At 41.3% G+C, this 24,100-nt stretch overlaps 1 protein-coding gene across 1 annotated transcript; it reads right to left on the bottom strand.

Annotated features, from left to right (window-relative positions):
- Nucleotides 1–14,235: 14,235 nt before the first annotated feature.
- On the bottom strand, nt 14,236–21,287 carry fam210ab (family with sequence similarity 210 member Ab). Its single transcript, XM_078253819.1, has 5 exons — nt 21,180–21,287; nt 20,436–20,474; nt 18,921–19,392; nt 17,976–18,087; nt 14,236–15,519 (listed from the first exon to the last, which is right to left on the bottom strand). Exons 3-5 carry the CDS (start codon nt 19,334–19,336, stop codon nt 15,205–15,207), a joined length of 843 nt encoding a protein of 280 aa, XP_078109945.1. The 5' UTR covers nt 19,337–19,392; nt 20,436–20,474; nt 21,180–21,287; the 3' UTR covers nt 14,236–15,204.
- Nucleotides 21,288–24,100: the final 2,813 nt, after the last annotated feature.

Genomic DNA, 24,100 nt, shown 5'->3' with positions numbered 1-24,100 from the left:
AAGGGTATGTGATGATGTGGGATTTTAATTCCAAAGGCCAAGAGAACTTTATCAGGATGCATAGTATCCTAGATCCATGAAATAACTGGCCTTTAAAAATAAACATTTGCCTGCCTCTATGGGAATTTAACATAGGGGTGTACTTACTTATGCCCCCTGTATTTTAAGGAAGAACATTTATTTATTTACGAAACTCAATTCATATAAAATTATTCATTTTATATGAATATAAAATTTCAGAAAATTGGTGTCACGTTCAGTTCCGCTCTTATTGTGTTTTCTGTTTGTTTCTTGGACTTCTTGTTTTATTTTGACATTTACTGTTTTGTCTTCATTCACTTCACTTGTCTTCCTGCGTTTGTTTGTTTCTGCTGTTTTTGATTACCTGTCTCCACCCTAATGTGATTCACCTGTGTAGTTGTCTTCCCATCCCCGTGTATATATACCACCCTTGTTTCACTTGTTCCCTGCCAGATTGTTGTTACTCCTCGTGTGTCTCACTCTCCAGCGTTTCCTAGTGTTTGTTTTCCAGTGTTTCCCGGGGCCTGTTGCACAAAAGTAGAATGAAGAAATCCAGGATAACTGAAAAAGCACAGCTTGACTTAGTGTGGTCCGCTCATCACGGCTTAATCGGTTGCACGTTTGCTGAGCCAGGATGAGAAGGTGAAGCTATGTCAAGCCAGGTGTAGATAGCTGGGATAAGTGCACGTCCATGACTTTCTTAAGTAGACCACGGTATCGATCACAGAAATGGAAAAGACGCGTGCGGCATATGTTTCACCTGCTGAGCAGCAGCTTTTAATGGAAAATTACGAGGTGGTGAAACATTTAATATGCAAAAAGGGAAATAGGCTACGGCTCTTGTTATCAGAAAGAGAGAGAAAAAGCCCAACAGACGATAGCGGACCGACTGACTGCGTAAGGATTTAAAAAGATGCACTTACTAGTCACTCCACATTTTTACAAAGTTGTACACTCTGTTTTAATTGTGTTTAATATGCTTGTTTTATGTGTTGGTTGTATTGCTGTATCTGTTTTTATGTGCTAAATGTGATGGCTTTACTGTAAAGTGTCTTTGAGTAGCCTGTAAAGCACTACATAAATAAACATTTTATTATTTAGCCTACTTTGCCTTAAAAGTGAGCAGAGGGAATTAATGTTCCTCGGGAAATTTACCCTAAGGACTAGGCTTAATTTCAAACCCTTATTCATAATGAGAGAATATGTTTTACAACCATATCCACAAATCTCCAGAAGCTATGTCTAATTTTAAATATCTTTCCACAATAAATGTTCATACAGAACAAACATGACTGGACAAAAACTAGAAAATGAAGTGACTTCAAAACACATTGTAAGCATATCTGTAAAACAATACAGCCTATTATTCATGCATTTATTTCTCACTCCCAGATGCGTGACCGCACCAAAATAAAGAGATTAAGAAGCTTTGTGGCATTCCAACACATTCCCACTCCCATCTCGTAAAATACTGTCGTTATTGACGCTAAAAGTCTCCTTTAGAGACTGTTAAACACTTTTATTTCGGATCAGAGCAGCAGCTGATTTAACATATACTCCAGGATTAATCTTAGCCTGGCTGTTAGCCTGCTCTGGAGCAGGCTAGCTGCAAAGAATAAATCACCATGGTTACTTGGCTGGGTTTAATTCAACCTGCTTTTGTGCAACCAAGTCAAAGCTAAATTCATCCATGGTTTTGTGCAACAGGCCCCAGATTTTTTGTTTGTATTTTCGACCACGTCTTCAGCCTGTTGGATTTGTACCATTGCCTGGATTGTTTATATTTAAATAAACAAACTTACCTTCCACTCCGAGTTGAGTCGAGCATTTGAGTCCGACATTGTACCTGTGACAATTGGTGTCCTTAAAGGTTGGATTTTTCCTCTTTTTTTAATTAAGGCATTAAGGTCAATTTCCAAAAGATGATTTTTTTTTTTTAATTTTTCTTTTTAGTCAACTTTAGCATGGGTTCATAAACTTATGAGTGCCACTGTATATTAACTTTTTAATTTTCTCTAGACCATACCAGGCGTTAGGGGGTGCTATGGAGCCCCCACGCCCGAGCCCAATCACTACAGAACTTTGTAGTTTTCGCCAGGTCTGACGTGTGAAAATTTTTGTGAGTTTTCCAGCATGCTAAGTCCCTCAGAAATGTGAGTGACGCGGTGGAATAATAATAATCCTTACAAAAACAATTGGTTCCTCGCACTGTCAGTGCAAGGCCCTGTTTCATGACGGAGGTTGGCAATTTCAGCATTAATATCTTCCAGGGAAGCTTGGCGGGAAAGCTGTAGCTTACACCTTAAGGCTGATTTATGCTTCTGCGTCGAATCAACGGCATACCCCCGCAGACCCCTCTGCGTCGCCGCGAACCCCCCTCTGAGCCCTCCACCGTAGCTCAACGTGCACCTCCAAAAATCTGTAACTTTGCGTCGAGGCGACACAGACCACAAGGACTGTGATTGGTCAACTCGTCCTGTGTGTTGATAGTCAGTGTTTCAAGCAGCCTACTGTGGGGAGTAGCAACATGCTAGTTCACCGATATTCACACATATTTTGGTTACATTGACGGGGTTATCCATTTGTAAAGTGTCTATATGTCGTTGAAATTAGCAGTTCGCCAGCAGGCAGTACTTTGTGGGAAGTTGTGCTAAAGTTTGCTTGCTAACATAACATAAACTGGCTGGCAGACACCTTGCAAATAACCTCAGACTTATTTTCTGGTTACAGTAACTAGGTCAATGGATTTTACTGTGTCTATTTCTCGATACCGTTTACAAAATCTAAGCGAGAAAAGGCCAAACAAATAAAATTAATATTTTGGTACAACGTCATTCTGAGTACCGTTTCGGTGGTGAGCGACACAGACACTGAACTTCGAAGCCACACGCCATAGCGTTATGGCGGTGAAATGCAAAGCAACCCCGACGCAGAACTCTAAAAGGGTCACAATGCCGTAGGGGGCAGGGAAAAAAAGAGAAGCGAGAGAGAGAAAAAAAAAAAAGACATGGACAAACAACAGACACAACCACATACACACACATAAGACAGGCAGGATAAGGCCTTGCGTAACCATCGAGCAAACCTGAGTCCCCTGACCTGAGATCCCCAATAACTAACTGAACCTTGAGTGTCCATTGCACAGCGGTGTGCCCTCTACACATCCGCATGAGTTCCAAATGTTCCCAAAACAACAGATCAGTCCAATACCAGAACAATATTAGCAGTGGCGCAAAAAGTGGGTATGCGCTATATGCGGCGCATAGGGGCGTAGCACCATGGGGGGGTGCCAAAGCGATGGTAAAAAGGTTATTCTTTTTTTGGTATTTTCTATATGTAGCTGCTGTTGTGCGTTTCTAAATAATTTCTGCATTTCCTCAATGTTATTATATAACATTTTAGAGGACTAACAGGATAGAGTAGGCGCCCTGTGTCATAAGATTCCATCATAGAATGTTGACACATAGAAGGGGGGGGGAGCGGGTGAGCGCCGTGAGCGCAGAGCGAGCAGGTACGAGTAGTGAAGTAGAGTAGTATGGAAAAGAAAAAGAACAAAGCAAAACAACCCTATTAGGTCTGTAAACATTAAAAATCACTAAATTCACATTCATTCAACAGACCTAATATTTGTAGTTGCCTTACAAAAAGAAAAAGAATGTGTGTGTGTGTATATATATATATATATATATGTGGGGAGAACAAGTATGTGATACACTGCCGTAGGGCTGTCAATCGATTAAAAAATTTAATCTAATTAATTACATACTCTGTGATTAATTAATCAAAATTAATCGCATACATAATTAACGGTGCCTGAACCGATACCTTTTAAGAAAGTAAGAAAAGAAAAAAAAAAAGGGGTACTAAACAACAGTTGGTGACATTAAAGAACGGCTTGTTTATTGCTAAGGCCATATGGTCAAAATTAAATGATTTAATAATAATGTATAACAATAACTTATTTCACTAGTAAATTGCTGTTGAACTGCAAGCTGCAGATTGTTACATACCGGTGTTGAATCCTCTACAGTAAAACACAGTCACACTTTACACCGTTTAGTGTTAGCTGTCAACATTTTAACCGTGTTTAATCCAGCTACTAGCTAACGGTAGGCCAACGTTGGCTGCTGTTGAGTATAGTGTTAACGGTTTGTGTTGCCGGTATCGTCTGTTTCAGAGCATCAGAGAGAAGCGCAGACATATCAGTGGCACCAGATTTCGGTAGCCAGGGTTGGCAGGAAGAAGATTTTTACAAGTAAATGTTCCAATTAATGATCCAGGCAGCACATTCTCGTCTCCCTCTTTCATTTTACAGTCCAATGGTGGCTAGAACGGCTCCGGGTCAAACGTCAATATGGAATGGATTAAAAAAAATGGTGCTGCGGCTCCTTTAAGAGAGCTTCGTGCATATGTGTGTGTGTGTGTGTGTGTGTGTGTGTGTGTGTGTGTGTGTAGGAAGGGGGCAGAGGAGGGGAAGCAGAGAGAGGAAGCAGACGTGTAGATGCGACCGGAGCAGAGTTGGTGGAATAAGTTTAAGTGTTGTACACAGTGTGTGCGGTGTTCGAAACAGCGTCTGTAGCGATACACTAATCTCACGATACGATACGATACACGATATTTAGCTAACGATACGATTCAATATAATTCGATACACTTACATTACTTTCTGAAAGATTTAAAGGGGACAGTGATTTTGGTGACATCTTGTGAGTGTTCCATTTACTTGGATTTAATTAATTGAACTGAAAACTAATAACATCAATTACATATTTCTCTGACTGGACAGAGAGTCTACAGCTTGCAAATGCTGGACAAATTGAATCAAAGATGTGTTGAGAAAATTAGTTCCATTTATTGAAAGCTTACAAACCTTTGAAAAGTAAATAAAGTGCAGTATTGCAATTAACAATGGAGAGTTAAAAAGTGCAGCAAGTGGCCTGTTCTGAACAGTTTCTTTGACAGCTTTTTTAGCTTGACACTGAACATATGAGGTAGCCAGTCTAGCCACCAGGTAAGTAAACATAGTACAATGGCTTCTCCTCAGAACACACCGAAGAAACGCCGACTTGAGCATACGCGCTGCACGTGTGCAAAATGTAATACGTCTCCATAGCAGCAGGCGGCGCTGCTCTGTATTGTTTCCATTAACAGTCTGATTGTTTCCCAGAAAATGAAAACCGGCAGCTGATTGGACAAACGCGTCACGTGGTTCTTTTTTCTCCGGAAATTCACAGCCAGACTGTCATGGCGGCTTGTTCAGAATACGATCTCATATTGTACTAAAATAGTTCACCGAAACGTGTTTCTGAAAACATTTTAAGCGAGAAATAGGCCATGCAGTTGCTGAATCTGTCTTCATTTCAGAGCGACAAAAGTTAGTTTAAAAGATTTTCGTCAGATTTTGAGAGGCTCATCCGCTCGCCATTTCCGGGTGAGTCCCGACTGCCCTGCAACGCGAACGGGGGTAAACACGGGGGATTTGAATGGGACTTATGTATAGACACTCGCGGCTTAAAAATCAATACTTTCTTGGGAAAAAATATATCGATTTATATCGCAGAATCGATACAATTGCTCAGCCTTAATATATATATATATATATATAGAATCAAATTGACGGAAATCCATCGTAGCGACGGAGAACTTTAATCCCTGAGCATCCTGTAGGTTTCCAAAAACTGATCTGTTATGATTTTCACCTTGCGCTCCATAAAAGTCACAATATCAACAAACATAGCTCTCCGGCAGTAAAGTCTGCCTTTGCATAACCTGAGCCAGTCATGTGTTGACAGCTTCTGGCAAGTTGTTGTGGTTGCCCCCTGGTGTACTGTTCCAGAAAATGAATCTTCAGCATTGTCAGTCTTTTCCTCAACCACTTGTTCAAAGGACCGCATCAAGGCATGGTACTGTAGAGGGTCCCCATCAAATATTGGGATCTCTCTCTTAGGCAGTGATGTGCAAGACATTGCTGATGCACCAGCATTGCTGTTATCTCATTCTGTTTTTCTATTATAGACGACATGTGGTTCTGGTCACTGTTAGTATTCATGGAAAGCGTGTATGGATCTCTCTGTGATGAGACACTGGAGGCGCTGTAGTACCAGTATTTAGAACTGTGCTCTGTCTCATAAGCTCTAGGGGCCTCTGCTGGGATAATTGGTATTGTCTGCCCTTTTCTGTTTTGGCATTCCAAAGTGTAAAACAGAATTTCCAGTTGCTGATTTTTCTTGTTCATCTTTTCCAAGTTTATGTGGAACAAAAGTCTCTACATGTGGAATAAACGTCTCTCCATCGATGTTATTAAGCTTCAACAGTTTTTTCCTTTTTTCTTAAAGTATGATTCCATGCCATTAGATTGCTGAGAAGCAGCACTCTACACACCTGGGGTCTCATTTATAAAACTGTGCATAGGATCCTTACTATAAGCGTACGTACGCCCAAAAGCCCAAAATGGCGTACGCCGGAAAAAAGTCAGATTTATAAAACCGTGTGTACGCACACCTGTAAGCAATGTTCCCTTTATAAACCAGAGATTACCTACAAGCGTGCGTACGTGGATCAGCCTCTTATCCCGCCCTGTGCACGCCCATTTTAACCATAAATAGTCAATGCAAAGCACCTCGTGAATGCTGATCAGTATATTAATGGCATGCAATTGTTTTCTCGTAACGGTGAATCATGGCGACAGGTGGAAAAAGGAGACACTGAGATAGAAATACTTGTAGGGGAGGTGGAGGCCCGACAAAACATTATTTGGTGGCCACAGCAGCGGGATCACCAATTAAAAAAAAGTTATGCGACTGGCAACATGTTGCTGCTGCCGTCAACTCTGCCAGTGGGACAAGCGCACAGTGGCAGAACTAAAAAAAAAAGTGGTCCGATCTTAAGGTAAAGTATACTACATCTTTTTACTCCTTTACCAACATTTATTTAATTTGTTGCTTGTGTATTTGAAGAGGTTTTACTTGCTTTACGTGCTCATATATGCGAAATAAAGAATCTCATTCATTCAAGTTGGAGGCAAAGAGGAAACTGTCCTCCCACCACCAGAGTGTGGCTGCAACTGGTGGGGGCCCGAGTACACCTGAGCTCACAGCGATTGATGGCAAAATCATGGGATTGTGTCGGAAAAGGAGGGAGACACCGACGCGACTGAGACCACAGAGGAACAAGGTTAAACAGATTGTTAAAGTTGTATTGTAGGCTAAAGTGTGTGTTGGGTCAAACAAGTAATTAAATAGTTTGTTCTCCAGTCCTTCCAGAGTCTGGAGCGGTGGGTGGACAGGAGGTTCTCGGCGAGGAGACCGTGTTGGAGGAGAGCAACTGTGAAGAGTCCTCTGCAGCTGCACAGTGTCTGGCTCCAATCAGCGGTGCACCTCGTGCGCAGGGAAGAGGTTGGGTGCTCACTGACGCCGTCCTGCAGCTACAGCGAGACATAATTAACGCCATCAACCTCATTTCAAATGAGCTACAGCAGATGAGACAAACAATGCAAGAAATAGCCCAATTATTAAAAGATGTTGTTAAAAAATGAACTTTGAACCTTGTTTGTCGCCGCATGACATCCCCATGAATTCTTGCCCCTTGCTGATAGGCCTCTTGTCGGCCAGGGGGCTGTAGGTCAGGGTCACAATGTTGGGGGGGAGGTAGGTCAGGAGGGAGAGGGATACCGGTCCTCAGTGCCATTTTGTGCAGAACACCACATGCCCTGATTATAGCGCACACTTTTGCCGGGTGGTAAAGCAGTCGGCCACCTGATGTGTCCAGAGCACGCCATCTGAATTTCAGCAGGCCAATGGCACGCTCCACAACCGAGTGCACACGATAGTGGACCTCGTTGTAGCGCGTTTCCTCTGCGCTCTGTGGGTTCAGAAATGGGGTAAGGAGCCAGCGTCTGAGGGGGTCACCTACAGGTTATAATTAAAACATGATTATAGTCAACATCAGGACAAATTGTAACAATTTCTAAATGTTAACTCACCAAGAAGCCAGCCATCACGTCCTGCACCTGCCTGTAGTTTATTCCCTACACTGCTATTTGTCAGAAGAAAGGAATCATGTGTAGAACCAGGCCAGCGTGCCACAATGTTTGTGAGGGTCATTTTAGAGTCACATGACTTGCACATTAATAGAATGGACATTCTTTCTATTAACATAAACAAATTCGTTTTCATATGCACCCCTATAGCAATATGAGTGCAGTCAATTGCACCGATTACATTCGGGAAACCGGACATTGCTGCAAATTGCATTTTAATTTCGGCCTGTTCTCGCACTGTGTAGGGAAACCTGATGTATCTACTACCTATATTAATAATACCTTCCAAAACGGCAGGCATTAAAGCACTCAGGGAGGGCTGCGATATACCAGACCTATAGGATGAGATTTAACTGAATTAGATTATATCCAGACAAGGCTTAGTGATTAAATTGAAGATTATATATAATGATATATAACACTTGCCTGTCTGCCAATTCCCGCTAGAAACAGCCAGTTGCCAGGAACCCCAGAGTGGTGAGAACCTGTATTTGGACCGGGATGGCATGGTTCCGGCGCGTTGCCCTCTCTAGTACTGGACCCAATTCAGTACATAGATCCAAGAACACAACTCTAGGGAATCTAAATCGGCCTATTAGCCGGTCATCATCATGGGCCAATAAATCGGCATGGTCCCTGAAGACTCTTTCTCTCCCGATTCTGCCATTGGCGTAGTCCTCCAGCAATGCCATCATGCAGCATTACGCACGGGGGTCAAAATTACAGCATCAATTAGTGGTATCCCCCACCCAGAGATACAATTTGAAGACGAAAGAAAGTCTAAAAGGCAAACACACTTTTCTTCATGCAGGTTTTGTCACAAAGTATTAAAGTTAGGACCGATAACGAGGACATTAAGGGTAACGATTGCGCGAGAGCTGAATGGCTGTATTTTCAGACCTTGACATTTGATGATATATGCACAGTTTGAAAGACAGATATTTAGTTATTTAGACTGTGTTCTGCAGTTATCTAATGGTAGGGTATTTGATGCTATCCTGTATTCCATGCAGTCGGGCCATCTCCTCCTCCTGCACGCCGTAGCGAAAAATGTGACGGCGAGACAGCGCCAATTAAACATTAAGAACAAATTTATATTTAAGATTTGAGTTGGAGGTGTTTATATAACAACTATCACTCAGTACAAGCGCAAATACCACTGCTGGATTTAATCTTCATGATAACGTGGATGATATGGAGTGAAAAAATGTGCGTGAGGCATCAATACTTAATATTACTAATAATTAGTAAGTAATCATTATTCCCTTTTACTTTCTGCAGTCTGACTTCAGTTCACCACCTCACCATCTGCGTCGCCAATTCGTCAAGTTTGTTTTTTATAAATCGCAACCTTTGCGTGGGAAGTGGCGTACGCACATTTTCAGCCCCGTTTTGTGTGTCAAACCCCAGATCCAGAGGTCCTTAAAATATTTGCTTTTGCCATTGATTTTTGTCTATATTGGCTTCAAGCTGAAATTGTTCATTGTTAATTTCTCTTCCTGTTCCTCAAGAGCATGCTTTTAGCAAACTTTGATGGACAAGCAGAGCAGCCGTTTCAGCCTCTTTATCTTATCTTATTTATCTTTAATTTGTTTACTTCCTTTTTACGCTGGTTCTGAATTGACTCAATCTTGCTTGCCAGAGCCTTTTCAGTCAAAATAATTTTTCTTTTCTCCTTTTCAGGTGAAGATGAACCAGCCCTTGATCCACTCATTTTGTGCACGCAAACAGATGCAAATCACTGTATGACTCCAATGTAAAGCCAACAACATCAATAGCCACAGCAATTCCATGCAAGCATAATATAATAACCAACACGCTGAAGCCACAACACACGCAAGCCAGATGTCCGCTCCAAACACAGCGGACATAAACCCGATCAGTGGCAATCAACCCGCCACAACAACAGCAACACCAACATCAACAAGTGGCAGTAACCCGTTCAAACTGCGTTTCAAACAAGCCATAACACAGTAAAAAACACAAAAACGCCGTTCTCCGCTAATTGCTGTGCATCCGTGTGTGTGATCTCAATGGCCGATGATCCAGTATTTCCGTGTGTGGCTACCGCCTCGTATGAGCGTGGTTTCCTTTCCGTTTTGTTGTTTTTTTGCTCACAAATGTAGGGGCCAATCTAAGACTGAATTTTTAGCCACCGAGAGGCTGAGTAGGGAAATAACTTGCCAGACGCGCTTAATGATCACAGATTCCAGATTTATTTGCACTAACACAAACAAGGTTCTGCTTCCAATAAATCCCATAGTTGTGTACTGGCATACAAAGTTGTGTCCAAAAGTCATAAACCGCATTTAGAAAAAGCGTGACTTCCCCCTTTCATCCCCTTTCTTAGTCACAAAACCAGAACAGGTGAACAGATAATATTACTTCGCTTCCTCCGCCCCCACCAGGTGCTTTGATTACCGTAAATGTCATTTCAAAATAAAAGAACTACACCTGGCTCTTAGAGTTATTATGGTTACTAAAGTCTAACCTGCATTATACAGTTTCTAATAGTAAGATAAGATAACGTTAATTAACGGCAGTGGGAATCCTTGTTTTTCTGGCAAATGTTAAGACAGTTTACACGGTAACATCAGATACATATACTTTACAGTATTACTCCTCTTATATGTAATATAACTGTGGACATGTATGCAATGAGCTACTAAGATTACTTTTACACTCAGCTGTTAAGCTTACCTCGATTTATGTAGCTAAGCAGCAGCTGTGGTCAGGTTGCCGATGCAGGTGGGTCTAAACAGCTTTCACAGATTCAGTCACCTCCCTCGGTCCTCCCCAGCTCCACCTTCTCGTCTAAAAATCGTCACATCCGTTTTTAATGCAACCAGTCCTGGAATAACATCATGTGTGAAAGATTTGGGGCCAATTGGACAAAGAATGTTAAAGGTACAACAACTTTTTGTTTCATGATGTAACATCGAAGTTCGCCGTGCCGCCACAGCGCCCTTCAACAAAAAATGTACACTGTTCTAAATGAAGTATCATCAAGTTCTTAAGGAACACTTTTGAGGTGGATCTGGTTAACCCATTAGGTACATCATAGTGAGGACATCAAAGTGTAACGACTGTAACTTCCTGTTGCCAGTAAGGGGCGCTACCATTATAACTCAAAATTGATATGTACATGTCTTCAGGCCAGGACCCTTATACAGTTTGGAGCAGATTGGACAATGGTAAGTCTAGTTACAAGCCCCTTCCTGTTTCATGGCGAAACATGAATTCCATGTACAGTAATGTAGTCTTTGGGGATTAGACTCCATCATTAAAAATATTTAAAGGGGTAGAGAAACAGAACATATTCCCCCAAAAAACATGATAATTAGTGATTTGAAATATGAAAGAAAAATATATACTTACCTTGAAAGGCAACACGGATCTGTAAAGATATACAGTAGTAGAAGCCCCTATCCTGAAGGAATGGCCCGAATAATGCTGAGGTGAAATGTTAGACCCGATGAGAACTATTTTCAGATGATGGCTAAACCAACTTTTTGACAAGGGAAATCCTTGAGAGCGAGAAACAAAGGAGCGAGGGAGCCAGTATAAGGCCTTAGCATAAGGTATTTCATCATGGATTTAAAAGGGCAAAAAAGTGCAGGCAACGATAACAGAACAAGCGCCCCCACGCTTAGAATGCTTAAGTTTTAAACAGTAATGCTGCAAATGAAAAGCCAGATCGGAGAAGGTGATCTCTAATGGGGTTAAAAGATTTTTAGAGGGTAGTGAATTCGTCACATCTGAGAAAAGCATAGAAAGCTAACAAAAACACAGACTCCAGTAGGGTATCTATGTAAGATGAAAAAACGCCTGCTCTGAGAGTCAGCACCAATCTGTGCAAAATGCCGAGTGTAATCGGCTGCCTTAGGTCCGGGGAAGAAAGATGGGTTTTAGAGATGCCTTTCAAAAGCAATTTGATAGCCTGATTTGAAAAGAGGCTTGGAAAAGATGGATTGTAACACTTGATGTTAAACTGTATACCAGCAATCAACCCGCGCGTATACTGCAGTTTAAAATGGCAAGTATCTGTACAATAACAAATAAATACACAAACACTGCTTATGAGAACGGGTTTTAGAGGTACACCAATAGATAGACAAAATAAAGTGATATAGTATGTATTTAGAGTGGAGGCAGCTAAACTTTGTCTCATATACAACCTAGCAGAATCTAGATAAGACTGAAAGGGATAAAGATTTAGTGCAGTGCTAGCTCGTGAAGAGTTACAGGTATGGGGCTGGCTGCCAGGCAGAGACTCCGAAAAGTCTGAAATTGAAAACGAGAGAGCGTCAGCCACATCATGGGCAGTGATGATGAAGTTTTGCATGACAGCAAACCATGTGATGCGTCTCATGAAAGGCATGATCTTTTCACACGAAGAGCATCCTCTATTAATGATGCTGACAACTACCTGATTATCATCACTGTGATGCATGTACGCTTCCAATGCTTGCCCTAAACGTGACAAGCTACAGCAATGGGATAAATCTCGTGCAGGGCTGACGAGTCGAGCTGGGAAAAATTGGGAGGCCCGTGGCCTGCGAACCACTGGCCTTGAAAAAAAAAAACGAAACCCGCGGAAAGGGCAGCGTCTGTCAAAAACTGCATTGAGTCGGAGCAATGCACCAGCTCGTCATAAAAGAAAGTAATGCCATTCCAATGCTCGAGAAGGTGAGACCAGAACCGCAGATCAGAGCGGCAGCCATCATCGAGATATACAAAATCATACAAAAGAGGGACAGAGGAAGCCATGTCCAGTAGCCCTTGAGGGATAAGTTGCATGGCAAAATTTAGATGCCCGAGAAGGGAGAGCAACTGGCGTTTAGTGACTTTAATAGCAGTTGAAAAAGCATGCAGCGATTCCGCGAATTCGCTGCAATTTGTCGAGCGGGAGAGACGCTTCTATGCCTACAGAATCGAGCGTGATCCCGAGAAAGTCGAGGCGTGTGGCAGGACGAATAGTCCTCTCTGACAGAGGAATGGCGAGGGAACGAAAACAGCACCTCAGTTTGCTCAAAGATGCGCCAGAACTATCATGAGGGGGATCTACGAGAAGAAAATCATCCAGCAGATGAAGCACTGAAGGCACCTTCACCCTGTTAAGCAAAGGGCCTCGGAGACATGATTAAAAATGCACAGGCTACTCCTGCAGCCGAAGGTGAAACGCACCCCGAAATAGAATTTGGAATCTCACTTAACCCATAAATGCATCGGCGATGTCTGCCTTGGATAGCCAAGTGCCAACCCCTGTCAACTTAATCATTTTGATAGTTATCTATAGAAGCATAGTGCAGAGAAAAGGGGGCCGGTGGATGATGCTTGCGACAGGACCGTTGTGCGGCGCAGACAGATTGAAAATCAAGCGCTTTTTACCCGAATATTTCCGAGTAGCAACACCAACAGGACTGATGCGAAACAAAGAAAACGGTGATGAGCTGAATGGCCCGATGACATATCCCTTCTCAACTTCCGAAGCCAGCAACCGGGAAACGGTGTCGGGTTCGGAAACTGCGGAGAGAAGATTTTTTGCCACAAACCAACATTTGGAGCTGTGAGCACGCCCACCCGAAAACCTTGGGAAAGCCCTGTGAGAAGGCGATCCACAAAAACAAAATTAGGATGGGAAGACAATTCAAATGCTAGTGTATGCAAATTTAATGGAGTGGAAGGATTAACAGTCAAATTGTCAATTGGTTTACTGAAGAGTGAACGCCTCTTAACAGCTGAATAGATTTAGGGAGAGATAGTGGTGATTGCAGTAATTGGAAGTTTTCCTGAAAGAATTTGCACTGAGCTTCATTAGAAAAAAGACAAAAACATTTCAATTTCAATAGGGTCTTCGCCTACCAACGCCATCGGTGCTCGGGCCCTAATAATCTTTACGATTAGAATAGGGTTCCCAGCATCACTTGGACCCATAATAATATCCAGAAATGCAGTGTACAAACTTTGATTCTCATTTCACTTTATTCAGTTGTGATTTTAACCAGACATCCATTTGAATTACTGAAGTACATTTGTGTATTTAGTACAGAAGTACCCAAGACATTTGTATCTACTGTTGCTGTTCCCACTGCATGTTTACACGTGTTGATGCACAACTTTCCGTCAATACATAATGTATTATTAGCTTGAGCTATAGGATAAAAATGAAGAACGAAAAACTCTCTTTTGCATTACTTTAGAAAAGAAAACACAAGGTGATACCCAGACTTCCAGAAAGGCTTTGATGGACTAGTACACACAGGATCCCACGAGCGTCAAGTTTTAATTTATATATGTACATTCTGTTTTTACACTGACATTTTTTTTTTTTTAACCCTTTGTAGCCCAGACCTCTTTTTCCCCCTCATATATTTATGTAAAGAGAAATAAGAACACAGCTTCTCAAAGATCACTTGAGGCTGTGGAAATCCAGTCGGAGATAACAATTAAGTATTACCAGGATCCTGCTAAGCTGCATGATTCCCAACCAGGTGTACTTCTGCAGGAGGTACATGGAAAGATTGGAGAGTAGCTCAACTAATTTGAAATAATGATTTGATTCAAAGAAAACATCAACATATTAGCATTAAGTTAACACCTGAACACTGTCTTGCAATTATGTAAGTGTGAAAACTTCTTAGCAAGCTGGCAGAGAAGTTTGAACAGGTAGCTAAAATTAATGGAGAATAGATTAAAATAGTTAGCTGAAAGTAATACTAATGTATTACTTTCAGCTAACTAAAGTAGTAGTAAAAGTAGTAGCTTAGTAGGCTATTAGTAGTATGAATGCTGACCAAACCAACCTTAATATTTTTTACAGTTTACTTGTAGGATAAAATTACACAGCCCTCCAACAGGGCTGTAGGGGTACCAGGGGTACCTCAGACCAAAAAGGTTGGGAACCACTGGTCTACATTTACAGTGCATCGTGGCAGAGTTTGGACAAGGACAAAATTTGACACAAATAGACAACTGATAACTGAGATGTGTGAGGTGAAACTTTAGGACATGGATAGTACAAACTCTCTCGTCTTTACGCAGTCTCACAAGTGCAGTCTGTTATTTCCCCAAGGCTTACTGATTATTTGTTTGGATCAAAATAGGATCATTTATTCAGAGGCGTCATCTGTAAACAGTTTTCCCTAATCACTTTTCTTTCTAAAAAACGCTTTTCCCTCTGAAACTCTATCTTTGGTTTCCTGCAGTTTTTCAGAAAACTTGTCCTTAGTCTCTTCCATTTTCTCAGAGAAACGTTCTTTTGTTTCCTCCATTTTCTCTGAAAATCTCTCCTTTGTCTCCTCCATCTTTTCTGTCAGTTTCTCCTTTGTCTCCTCCATTTTGTCCTGGATGTATTCTTTAACCGGTGGTGGTGTTGATAAGTAGCCGTGCTTGCGGAGATACTGAACAGACAGTGATGTGCCGCCCAGAGTTGCCGTATATCTTGCAGGGGTTGCAATCTGTAGGGAAATAATGAAAAACACACTAGCTGGTCAGCAGAGCAAAATGCAGGAATCCATCACTCATAAATCACTTGTTGGTTATACTGCATCTGCCTTTTATACGCACACTGACTAAGTCTGCATTCACACAGCCTGCGTTGGCCGCCAGATGTTGCCGGTCTTTCCATTCATTTTGATTGGAGGTAGAGCTTCAGTAGGGTTTGCCGAATGGGGGCGAAGAAAAAAAAAAAAAAATGTAGTGGCCTGCGGCGAAAAGTCTAATACTGACTTCACTTTGGGAGAAACGCAACCCCACGCCACGCTGCAGTGGCCAATCATGTAACCGGCGATAAGAAGAATTACATATGTACTACCGATTGGCGATTTACTTAAATCAAAACGTGCTAATTTTCGGTACCTGAGAGCGCATAAGCTTAAGGTTCCCTGTCCTCTCTGCATGTTGACAGAGCGAGCTTCGCCACACGCAGAGGTGCGGACATAGCAAAATGATGTTGCCTTGGCAGTTTAAGTCACAGTGAGTCACGGCAATGCCGGTTTTAGCGGTTGTGTGGTTACAGTTTTCAAAACTCCACGCAGACAGCATTTGCTGCAATATAATACAAGGGCGAGCCGAAAGCGGTCACGGTGCAGTTAACGCTTCCTCTGAAGATTATATGCACAGCATTGTTCTCTAAGCCCTGGTGACAGACTGACAGGCTGAGGTTGTAAGGCAAGGCAACTTTATTTCTATAGAACTTCAGCAACAAGGCGATTCAAAGTGCTTTACATAAAACATTAAAGAGCAAATAAAAGATAGAAAATTAAAACAGGCTAAAATAGAATGAGATACAAATACAAATTACAGTGCAAGAAATTAATAATTATTTGATTTAATAGGTTGTAGGGACGGGGAGATGTATTTTGTGTGGTGTGTAAAATGTTCTAAATATAACACAAATGTTCTAAGTAAGTAGGATAATAGTTTGGAATTATTTTTACAATTGAAATTAATTTTTGTTATTACAGAGGGAAGCGGGTACCGGAACCAAATTTAAGATACCGGTATCAGAAACAAATTTAAATATTTCCAACCCTATTTTTGAGGTGGTGTGAGAATCCCATACAGTAAATGGGAAAGATTACTGTCACAAGAATCTTAAAAAACACGAGCACTAAACAGCCAGGAGTTCGTGAAACAGCTGAAGGTTTGCCAAACTACAAAGCACAGTCGATCTGTCTCGCTCTTCTCTTTCTCCTGAAGCTGTCTTCAAGTGCGGTCAGAAATGTCAATATCTATAAACGATCAGACGGATAACAGTAACTGTGAAATATAAAGTCTACTTGTGCTACATCGGTGGGTATAAGAACACAACATGACGTCACACAAATGGGCCGTCTTAGTTAAACTCCCACCGCCGCCAGATTACTTTTTTGGTCTGAATGGGCCCTAAGGAAATGAGACATGCTTATCTAAATTGGGTAAGAGGTCAGGAAATGTTGTGAAAGTGTGAATGTTTTAATAACACAAGTAAGTGTTAATAAAAAAAAAGTGCTAAGTAAAAACATTTTAGGGAGATATTTGCTCATTGTCAGGTTCACCCTCTATCTGAAACTCAGTTTTAGCGCATGCCCTTTTTAAGCTGTGATACGCAGATAGTTTTTAGCGCTGTTGGGCAAAAATTCCATAATAATTTTTCAGCATAATGTAATTCAAGTGGTCTGAGGGAAAACTAGACTTCTGCACCTCCTCTTGGCTCCATGTTCAGACTTTACAAAATCTAGCCCCTGACCGAAGACTTCTGCTAATCCCAGGTTATTTTAGAGATAGAGAGCTGTTCTGCAAATGCACATCCCCTCGGTAAATGTTCTGCTAACCAAGGCCAAAGGCTTAGGGCTGCTGCTAATTCAAGGTCAAACCATTAGATAAGAGACACTTTATTGCCATCCATATATACACAGTACATAGAGGAACAAAATTGTGTAAAAATGTAGTCCAGTTTATTTTTTAGGGAGCTGAAATTTACTGCGATAACAGTCGTGAGAGCTGGTCTACTGGGGTTAGCCTTTAGCCTTGCGCAGAATATGCCCGTGGGAGGGTCTGGACAGAGAGGGGGGAGGGGGAGCTGTTGAAAATGGTCCCACTCTACTTCAAATTCCAGCATTTTTTAACAACTGCCTACTACAGCTTAAAGCTGCCCTCCCAAAAAAAAAAAAAAAAAAATATGGCACACCTCTACAAAAGGTAGTTCTGAAGCCATGGGTGGAGATATTCGGATAGTGCGGTATATTCTAATGAGCCTGCATGTGACATAGGAAGGGGAGCCAAATCTAAATAGCTTGTTGAATCCCATGTTTTCTAATCTAGGCAGCCTACAAAAGAACTTAGTGGGTTGTCTTATTTCACCGTCTGGGTTGGTGGCACTTAAGCTAATGTTCACTCCAATAAAAACCCAGAGCATCCTTGAGTAAATTACCTTGTACATGGCATACGCAGTCAGAGCGTAACCACTTGAAGAGTCTCTCAAAAGACCAACTAGTGACTCAGGTAGACCAATCATCTCCAGGAAGGGCACTACATTCACACCTCTGTGGGGAGGAAAACAGAGGGTTTTAATTTGAACAATTGTAATTAGTTGCCACAAACTGTGTTGCATCATCATAACATTTTAAAACATGATTTGCCAACTTTTAGGATAAAGAAATTATTTAATTATTGGTGGCAGTTAGTATACCAGAGTTAAGATGTACATCAGATTAAATACAGTTGGTCACTGAGATGGGACAATACCGTTTATATTGATATAATTTGATGTTGCGTTACATAACCATTTCTTCCATAAAGCCGTGCCTGCGTTTGTATCTCTTCTCACCCACAAGCTCTCCTGCAACATGGAGAGAAACAGTGCTGGTCCCCACTGCTGACATTTACCTACATTTTTAATTGTTATTTGCACAGCTGTATATTTTGTTAAGTAGGAGGAAAACTGTCATTGTACCAATATTTTCACTAGTAACGTTCTTTTGTGGAGGCCTCTACGGCGAAAAAGACTGAAGAACAGTAGTTACTGGATGTAACTTCAACTCTAGTTCTATGAATAAGAGCCGCTGAGACAGCGCCTGGACGCGGGCGAGAAAGGTGACATATGACCAGATTAATATAGTCCATAAAAATGCATGCTACTTTGTGAGTAGAGAATCTAGTCTGCAGTGTAGTTTATACATTCACTAATAAACCAGAGAATTGCACATTTGGCTTCATGATCAAGAAAGTTTCTCTCTCTTGTGACATCTCACATGTGGCTTTGACTTACAACTGAACATATAGCCCACTCCGTCCATAGCACTTAGCCCTATTTAGGAATAAATGTCAATCTGTTCTATAATGAAAAGCCATACACTCAGAACACAACAGGACTCACTTCATAGCAGCGTAATAGAAGGTTCCAAACCAGACTGAGGACGTCATGAGATGTACAGGGATCATCACCTTCCCATACTGTTTGAAGGTCCTCTTAAACCTCTGGACCAGACCGGTGGACTTGTCCTGCAGGGGATCCACCTCGACAGCATCAGGCCCAGCTTCCCCGTTCTGGATCTCCTGTGCTTGAGATTTTGAGCTTGACTGTGGTTCCTCCTGTGGGGGCTGGTGTTTTGGTTGATGTGCTGCCTTGCTTGAGGCTGAGGTTGACAGCCAGCGTCGGCCTGTCGATGGTGGTAGTGACAGGTGGAGGACACAGCAACAAAATGCTACTGGTGGTTCAGGGATTGTGACACCCACCAATAACGGGCGTGCAGCTGCCATAAGCCGTGCGCCATGAGTTAGGAAGCGCTGCATTATCAGCCTCTACTCCTCCACACCTCCTTTGTGCTGCTGTGACGTTTAACCACAGACTGTGGAATGACACACAAAAAAAACACAGTATAAACTTCAAATCTAGGCAGTAACCATGTGGCCTAAAGTAAGGCACATACACAAAACAAGTGCACAGGGGTCCTTTCTTCTCCACCTTGTAGTTTGGCCTGATATTTTATCTGGCAGTTTTATTTAGATAACAATTATGTTTGCTAATCCTGACATGTACAGTTAATACATTTTACAATCAAGACAAAAAAACTGCTGTACGCTAGAGTTGGGTACCCTTCAATTTTTTTCTGGTACTGATTAAAAAAAAAAAAATAAAAGAAATCGGTTCCTGGTACCAAACGGTACCTTTTTGCAGTACTTTCTCATTATTCCGGTTTTAAAAAATAATAATAAAGACCCGTCCCTTCAAACAAATAATTATTACATTTATTACACTGCACTGTAACTTTTATTTGTATCTTATTCTATTTTCTCTCTCTTTTTAACTGCTCTCTAATGTTTTATTAAAGTGTTTTGAATTGCCTTGTTGCTGAAATGTGCTGTCGAAATAAATGTATTGGATTGAACAAAGCTTTGATGCAAAGAATTTACATCTATGATTTTTAGTAATCAAATTACTGGAGTTAGTTGAGGACCCTAGTATGAGCCTCACGCAGCCCTGCGGGTGGACAGCCATCTCACGCAGCCCGGACAGCCCGCTCATAAAGCTCCACAGGCAATTTTTATTTAGGATTGCTATCTTAAATACGCATCAACTCTGGTGTAACAGAGTAACAGTCCCGTACAGTAAAGGTAAACATCAGAACAGAAAAAACTTTGAGGGTAAAAACCTTAAACCCTTCAGTAGAGGAATGTGAAAACAACTCTTGTGACAAACTATGCACATATACAAATGAATGTAGTCAAGGTCAGACATTTTAGAAGACAGACATAAGAAAAACACATTTGAGTGGATGGGGACTTTCCCTGAGCAAACCAACAATGAACTACATTCCTTCCTGCATTAACTCCTTTGCATTTAGCTACTGATTATACAGGTTATAAGACAGATTGAAGGTCCTGAACATACCTTGTGTTATGATTGCACAACCATTAATGCAAGCAGCACCTGGAGAAAAACAAGTGGGTGAGTTTCATGCAAAAAGTTCAAGTATGTTCGTCTCCAAAACTTTGCGCTAACTGTTCGTAAACAACAGGGCAAGGTTTATTGTTACGGTAGAAAACTTCTGGTAAAACTACTAGCAGCTAACGTTAGCCAAACCACTGCAAGTGGTGGGCGAAATCCCCACAATAACACAGGAAGTCGTTACATTTATCTTCACAATAAAAGTACTAACTATTACTACCGGTACGTAGTGAGGGCGTATTTGGCCTGGCTTATTTTAGAAGTTCCGACGGAAGTATTCAACTAAAATCATGTTAGCTTTACACAGGAATCTATTTTAGGCTAACGTTAACGCTAGATGACATTGGCCAGTTTTGTCTGGAGGACGACGAGGAGGCAGCTTTTAATTCATTAGGTTGTTAGGGACACTGCCCAGTGGGAGGCGAAGTAAAGAAGCATTTATCTTGTTAAAGCAGACAGTGATTCTGCTTTAGACACTGACTGGCAGGCGGACTTGTTAAGGCCAGACTTTACACTGCTGCCAACTTTGGCTTCTGACGCCTGACGTTAGCTAGTTAGCCAGCTGCACTGCTAACCCACACAAGCAAGAAAATAAGTTGTCACTATGTAAGTACAACATACTAAAGCAGAGGATATAAAGCAGACTACACTTGAAGTGTTAAGGAAGAGACAAAACCGTAACGTTACCGCTTAATCCTGAGGGCCATGCAAATGTGCCTGGGCTACTGTCGTTCAATGACCACATTTATCGCTGCCGCATCATAGACTGCGTGAAGAGACCAGCATACGTAACCCCAACCGCGCAGAAAGCCACGGGAAATGTAGTTCGCATTGGTCCGACTCGCATCAAAGACCTACAAGAAATTCATTTCCCAGGCTACCTAGCGTAAAGTCAACTTGTGCCACTAACGACCTTCGAACCTTGACCCGGTCAGTGTAGCTTTTGCATCATCCGATGTCATTTCCTGTCGTAAACGGGTATTAAAAAACAAAACGAGTGGTTGTTTGATTTTCTTTTTAAAATACACAATTTTAAATTGAAATACAAAGCGTTTTTTCCTTTTCATGGTCAAAAGGGAATGAGAGATATTTAAAAGGTCAATGTGTTTTGGTCATTCGATTTTCTTTTCATAAATGGGTATTAAAAAACAAAAAACGAGTGATTGTTTGATTTTCGATTTAAAATACAAAATTTGAAATTGAAATACAAGGCATTTTTTCCGGAGAAAATTAAAATATGCTTTGATTTACATTTTCTATTTCATATAACAAAAAATAAAATTACTAGATAACAGAAATAAAAAAAGGCCTGGGACATGTTCAATCTCAAAATGGTGTGCACCGTTTTGCTTCAGTTTCCCTGATGAATGACATGTTTCCTCGGAATGGTGTGAATCGGTATGCAGCTGCTTTGAGATATGAGGCTCGTTCGAGATGAGCAAGGTCTACACAGAATCGATCACCTGCGATCGCCGCCCAATGCATGGCGGTTAGATTAGTGTTTATTTTTATTTATTTTTTTCATACAATTAATTCATTGAGAGCATTTGCAGTTATAAACAACACATACAGTATCTCACAAAAGTGAGTACACCCCTATGTTAAATTCCCATAGAGGCAGGCAGATTTTTATTTTTAAAGGCCAGTTATTTCATGGATCCAGGATACTATGCATCCTGATAAAGTTCCCTTGGCCTTTGGATTTAAAATAGCCCCACATCATCACATGCCCTTCACCATACCTAGAGATTGGCATGGGGTACTTTCCATAAAATCATCTCTCAATGCAAATCAAACCAGCTATTAGGCTAACCGACATAAAACCATGCCAATCTCTAGGTATGGTGAAGGGTATGTGATGATTTGGGGATATTTTAATTCCAAAGGCCAAGGGAACTTTATCAGAATGCATAATATCCTGGATCCATGAAATAACTGGCCTTTAAAAATAAAAATCTGCCTGCCTCTATGGGAATTTAACATAGGGGTGTACTCACTTTTGTTGCCAGCGGTTTAGACATTAATGGCTGTGTCTTGAGTTATTTTGAGGGGACAGCACATTTACACTGTTATACAAGCTGTACACTTAATACTTTACATTGTAGCAAAGTGTAATTTCTTCAGTGTTGTCCCATTAAAAGATATAATGAAATATTTACTAAAATGAGAGGGGTGTACTCACTTTTGTGAGATACTGTACAAGTACACATACACACAACTACAAAATAAATACAAATCATATCCCAGGGAGTCTACCAAGTCCAGCAAGGTTTTTCTTTTTATACAAATGCTCTCGTCAGTATAGCAGAAATATTTACATTAATGTAGTCAAGAAATGGTTTCCATATTCTTTCAAAAGCATCAGTTTTGTAGTGCAGAAACAGGTGAGAAAATCCAGAGGTGTGTATTCCATTATTGTCCTATGCCATCCCACCACTGAGGGGGCCTTATCTGAGATCCACTGCTGAAGAACATTATACCGTTTTTGCTGACATATATCAGTTACACGATCACTGGAAAGACCCAGAAGGAGGGAAACCGGGTCGAGTTCAAGCTCCTTCTTCAGAACCTTCTTTATTTCAAACAGGACATCACTTCAATATTTTTGTATTTTAACACAGGACCAGAAACAGTGAGTAAGCTCGGCAATTTCTGTCTTAGACTTAGGACAAAATGGAGAAACTTTCTGTATTTGGAGAGACGGTTTGGACCAACATGTGCTCTATGCAGTATCTTAAACTGCATCGCTCTTGTCCGGTTACAGACAGTTATTTTCCTTGCATTCTCCCAGATGTCCTTCCACATCTCCCCAGCTATCACAACACCCAGCTCCCTCTCTCAGATCACTCCCAGCGACCGAGCGCAAAGATTCGAGCAATCCCTCAGACCGGCATAAAAGGTTCTAATGGAAGCATTGCCCCAAGAAAGCAGTACTAGTTTCTCTATCTGTGTGACATTCACATCAGCCAGCAGAGATGTATCTTTTATAATAAAATCTCTGACCTGAAAATAACGAAAAAGGTAATTTCTTGATATGCCATATTTTACCATAACCTGATTAAAAGTCATGAGAGTAGGACCAACAAAAAGATCACCCAGGGAAGAAATTCCCTCAGCTGTCCAGCATTTGAAAGCCCTGTCCAAGTTTCCTGGGAGAAAGTCAGGGTTATCAGTGATCGGGGTGAAAACCGACGTAAGCCCTGATCTGCCTTCCGTATGCTGTGTAATCTTCCATGCTCAACAGTGTTATCTTTGAATATCTTATAGATATATTGACTTTACTCTCAAACACAGATATATTGAAGATATATTGACTTCACTCTCAAACACAGGAAAGAATCGTTTAGAGCCCCTGAACTTACATTTATGGATGTGATATTTAGGGAGTAGAAATAAAAGATTAATAATGAAATATTTTCCTTCCTTGTCGATGGACACCTCCACCAAAGAAAACCCGGTTAGATTTGTGTCCGATTTGATCCCGACTTCCTCTGAGGTCATGCACACGTGGGCTCACGAGATCAAGGCAGCTGCAGGTTTGAGACGCAGGCAGCGCAGTTTCTTTTCACCGACTGTTGATAATGGAGTGTATCTCAATTGAATTATGT

This window comes from Sander vitreus, chromosome 6 (genome assembly GCF_031162955.1).
Source record: "Sander vitreus isolate 19-12246 chromosome 6, sanVit1, whole genome shotgun sequence".
In the NCBI taxonomy this organism is placed as follows: domain Eukaryota; kingdom Metazoa; phylum Chordata; class Actinopteri; order Perciformes; family Percidae; genus Sander; species Sander vitreus.
The sequence above is the reverse complement of the archived record's forward strand: the minus strand, read 5'-3'. Positions and strand labels throughout refer to the sequence as shown.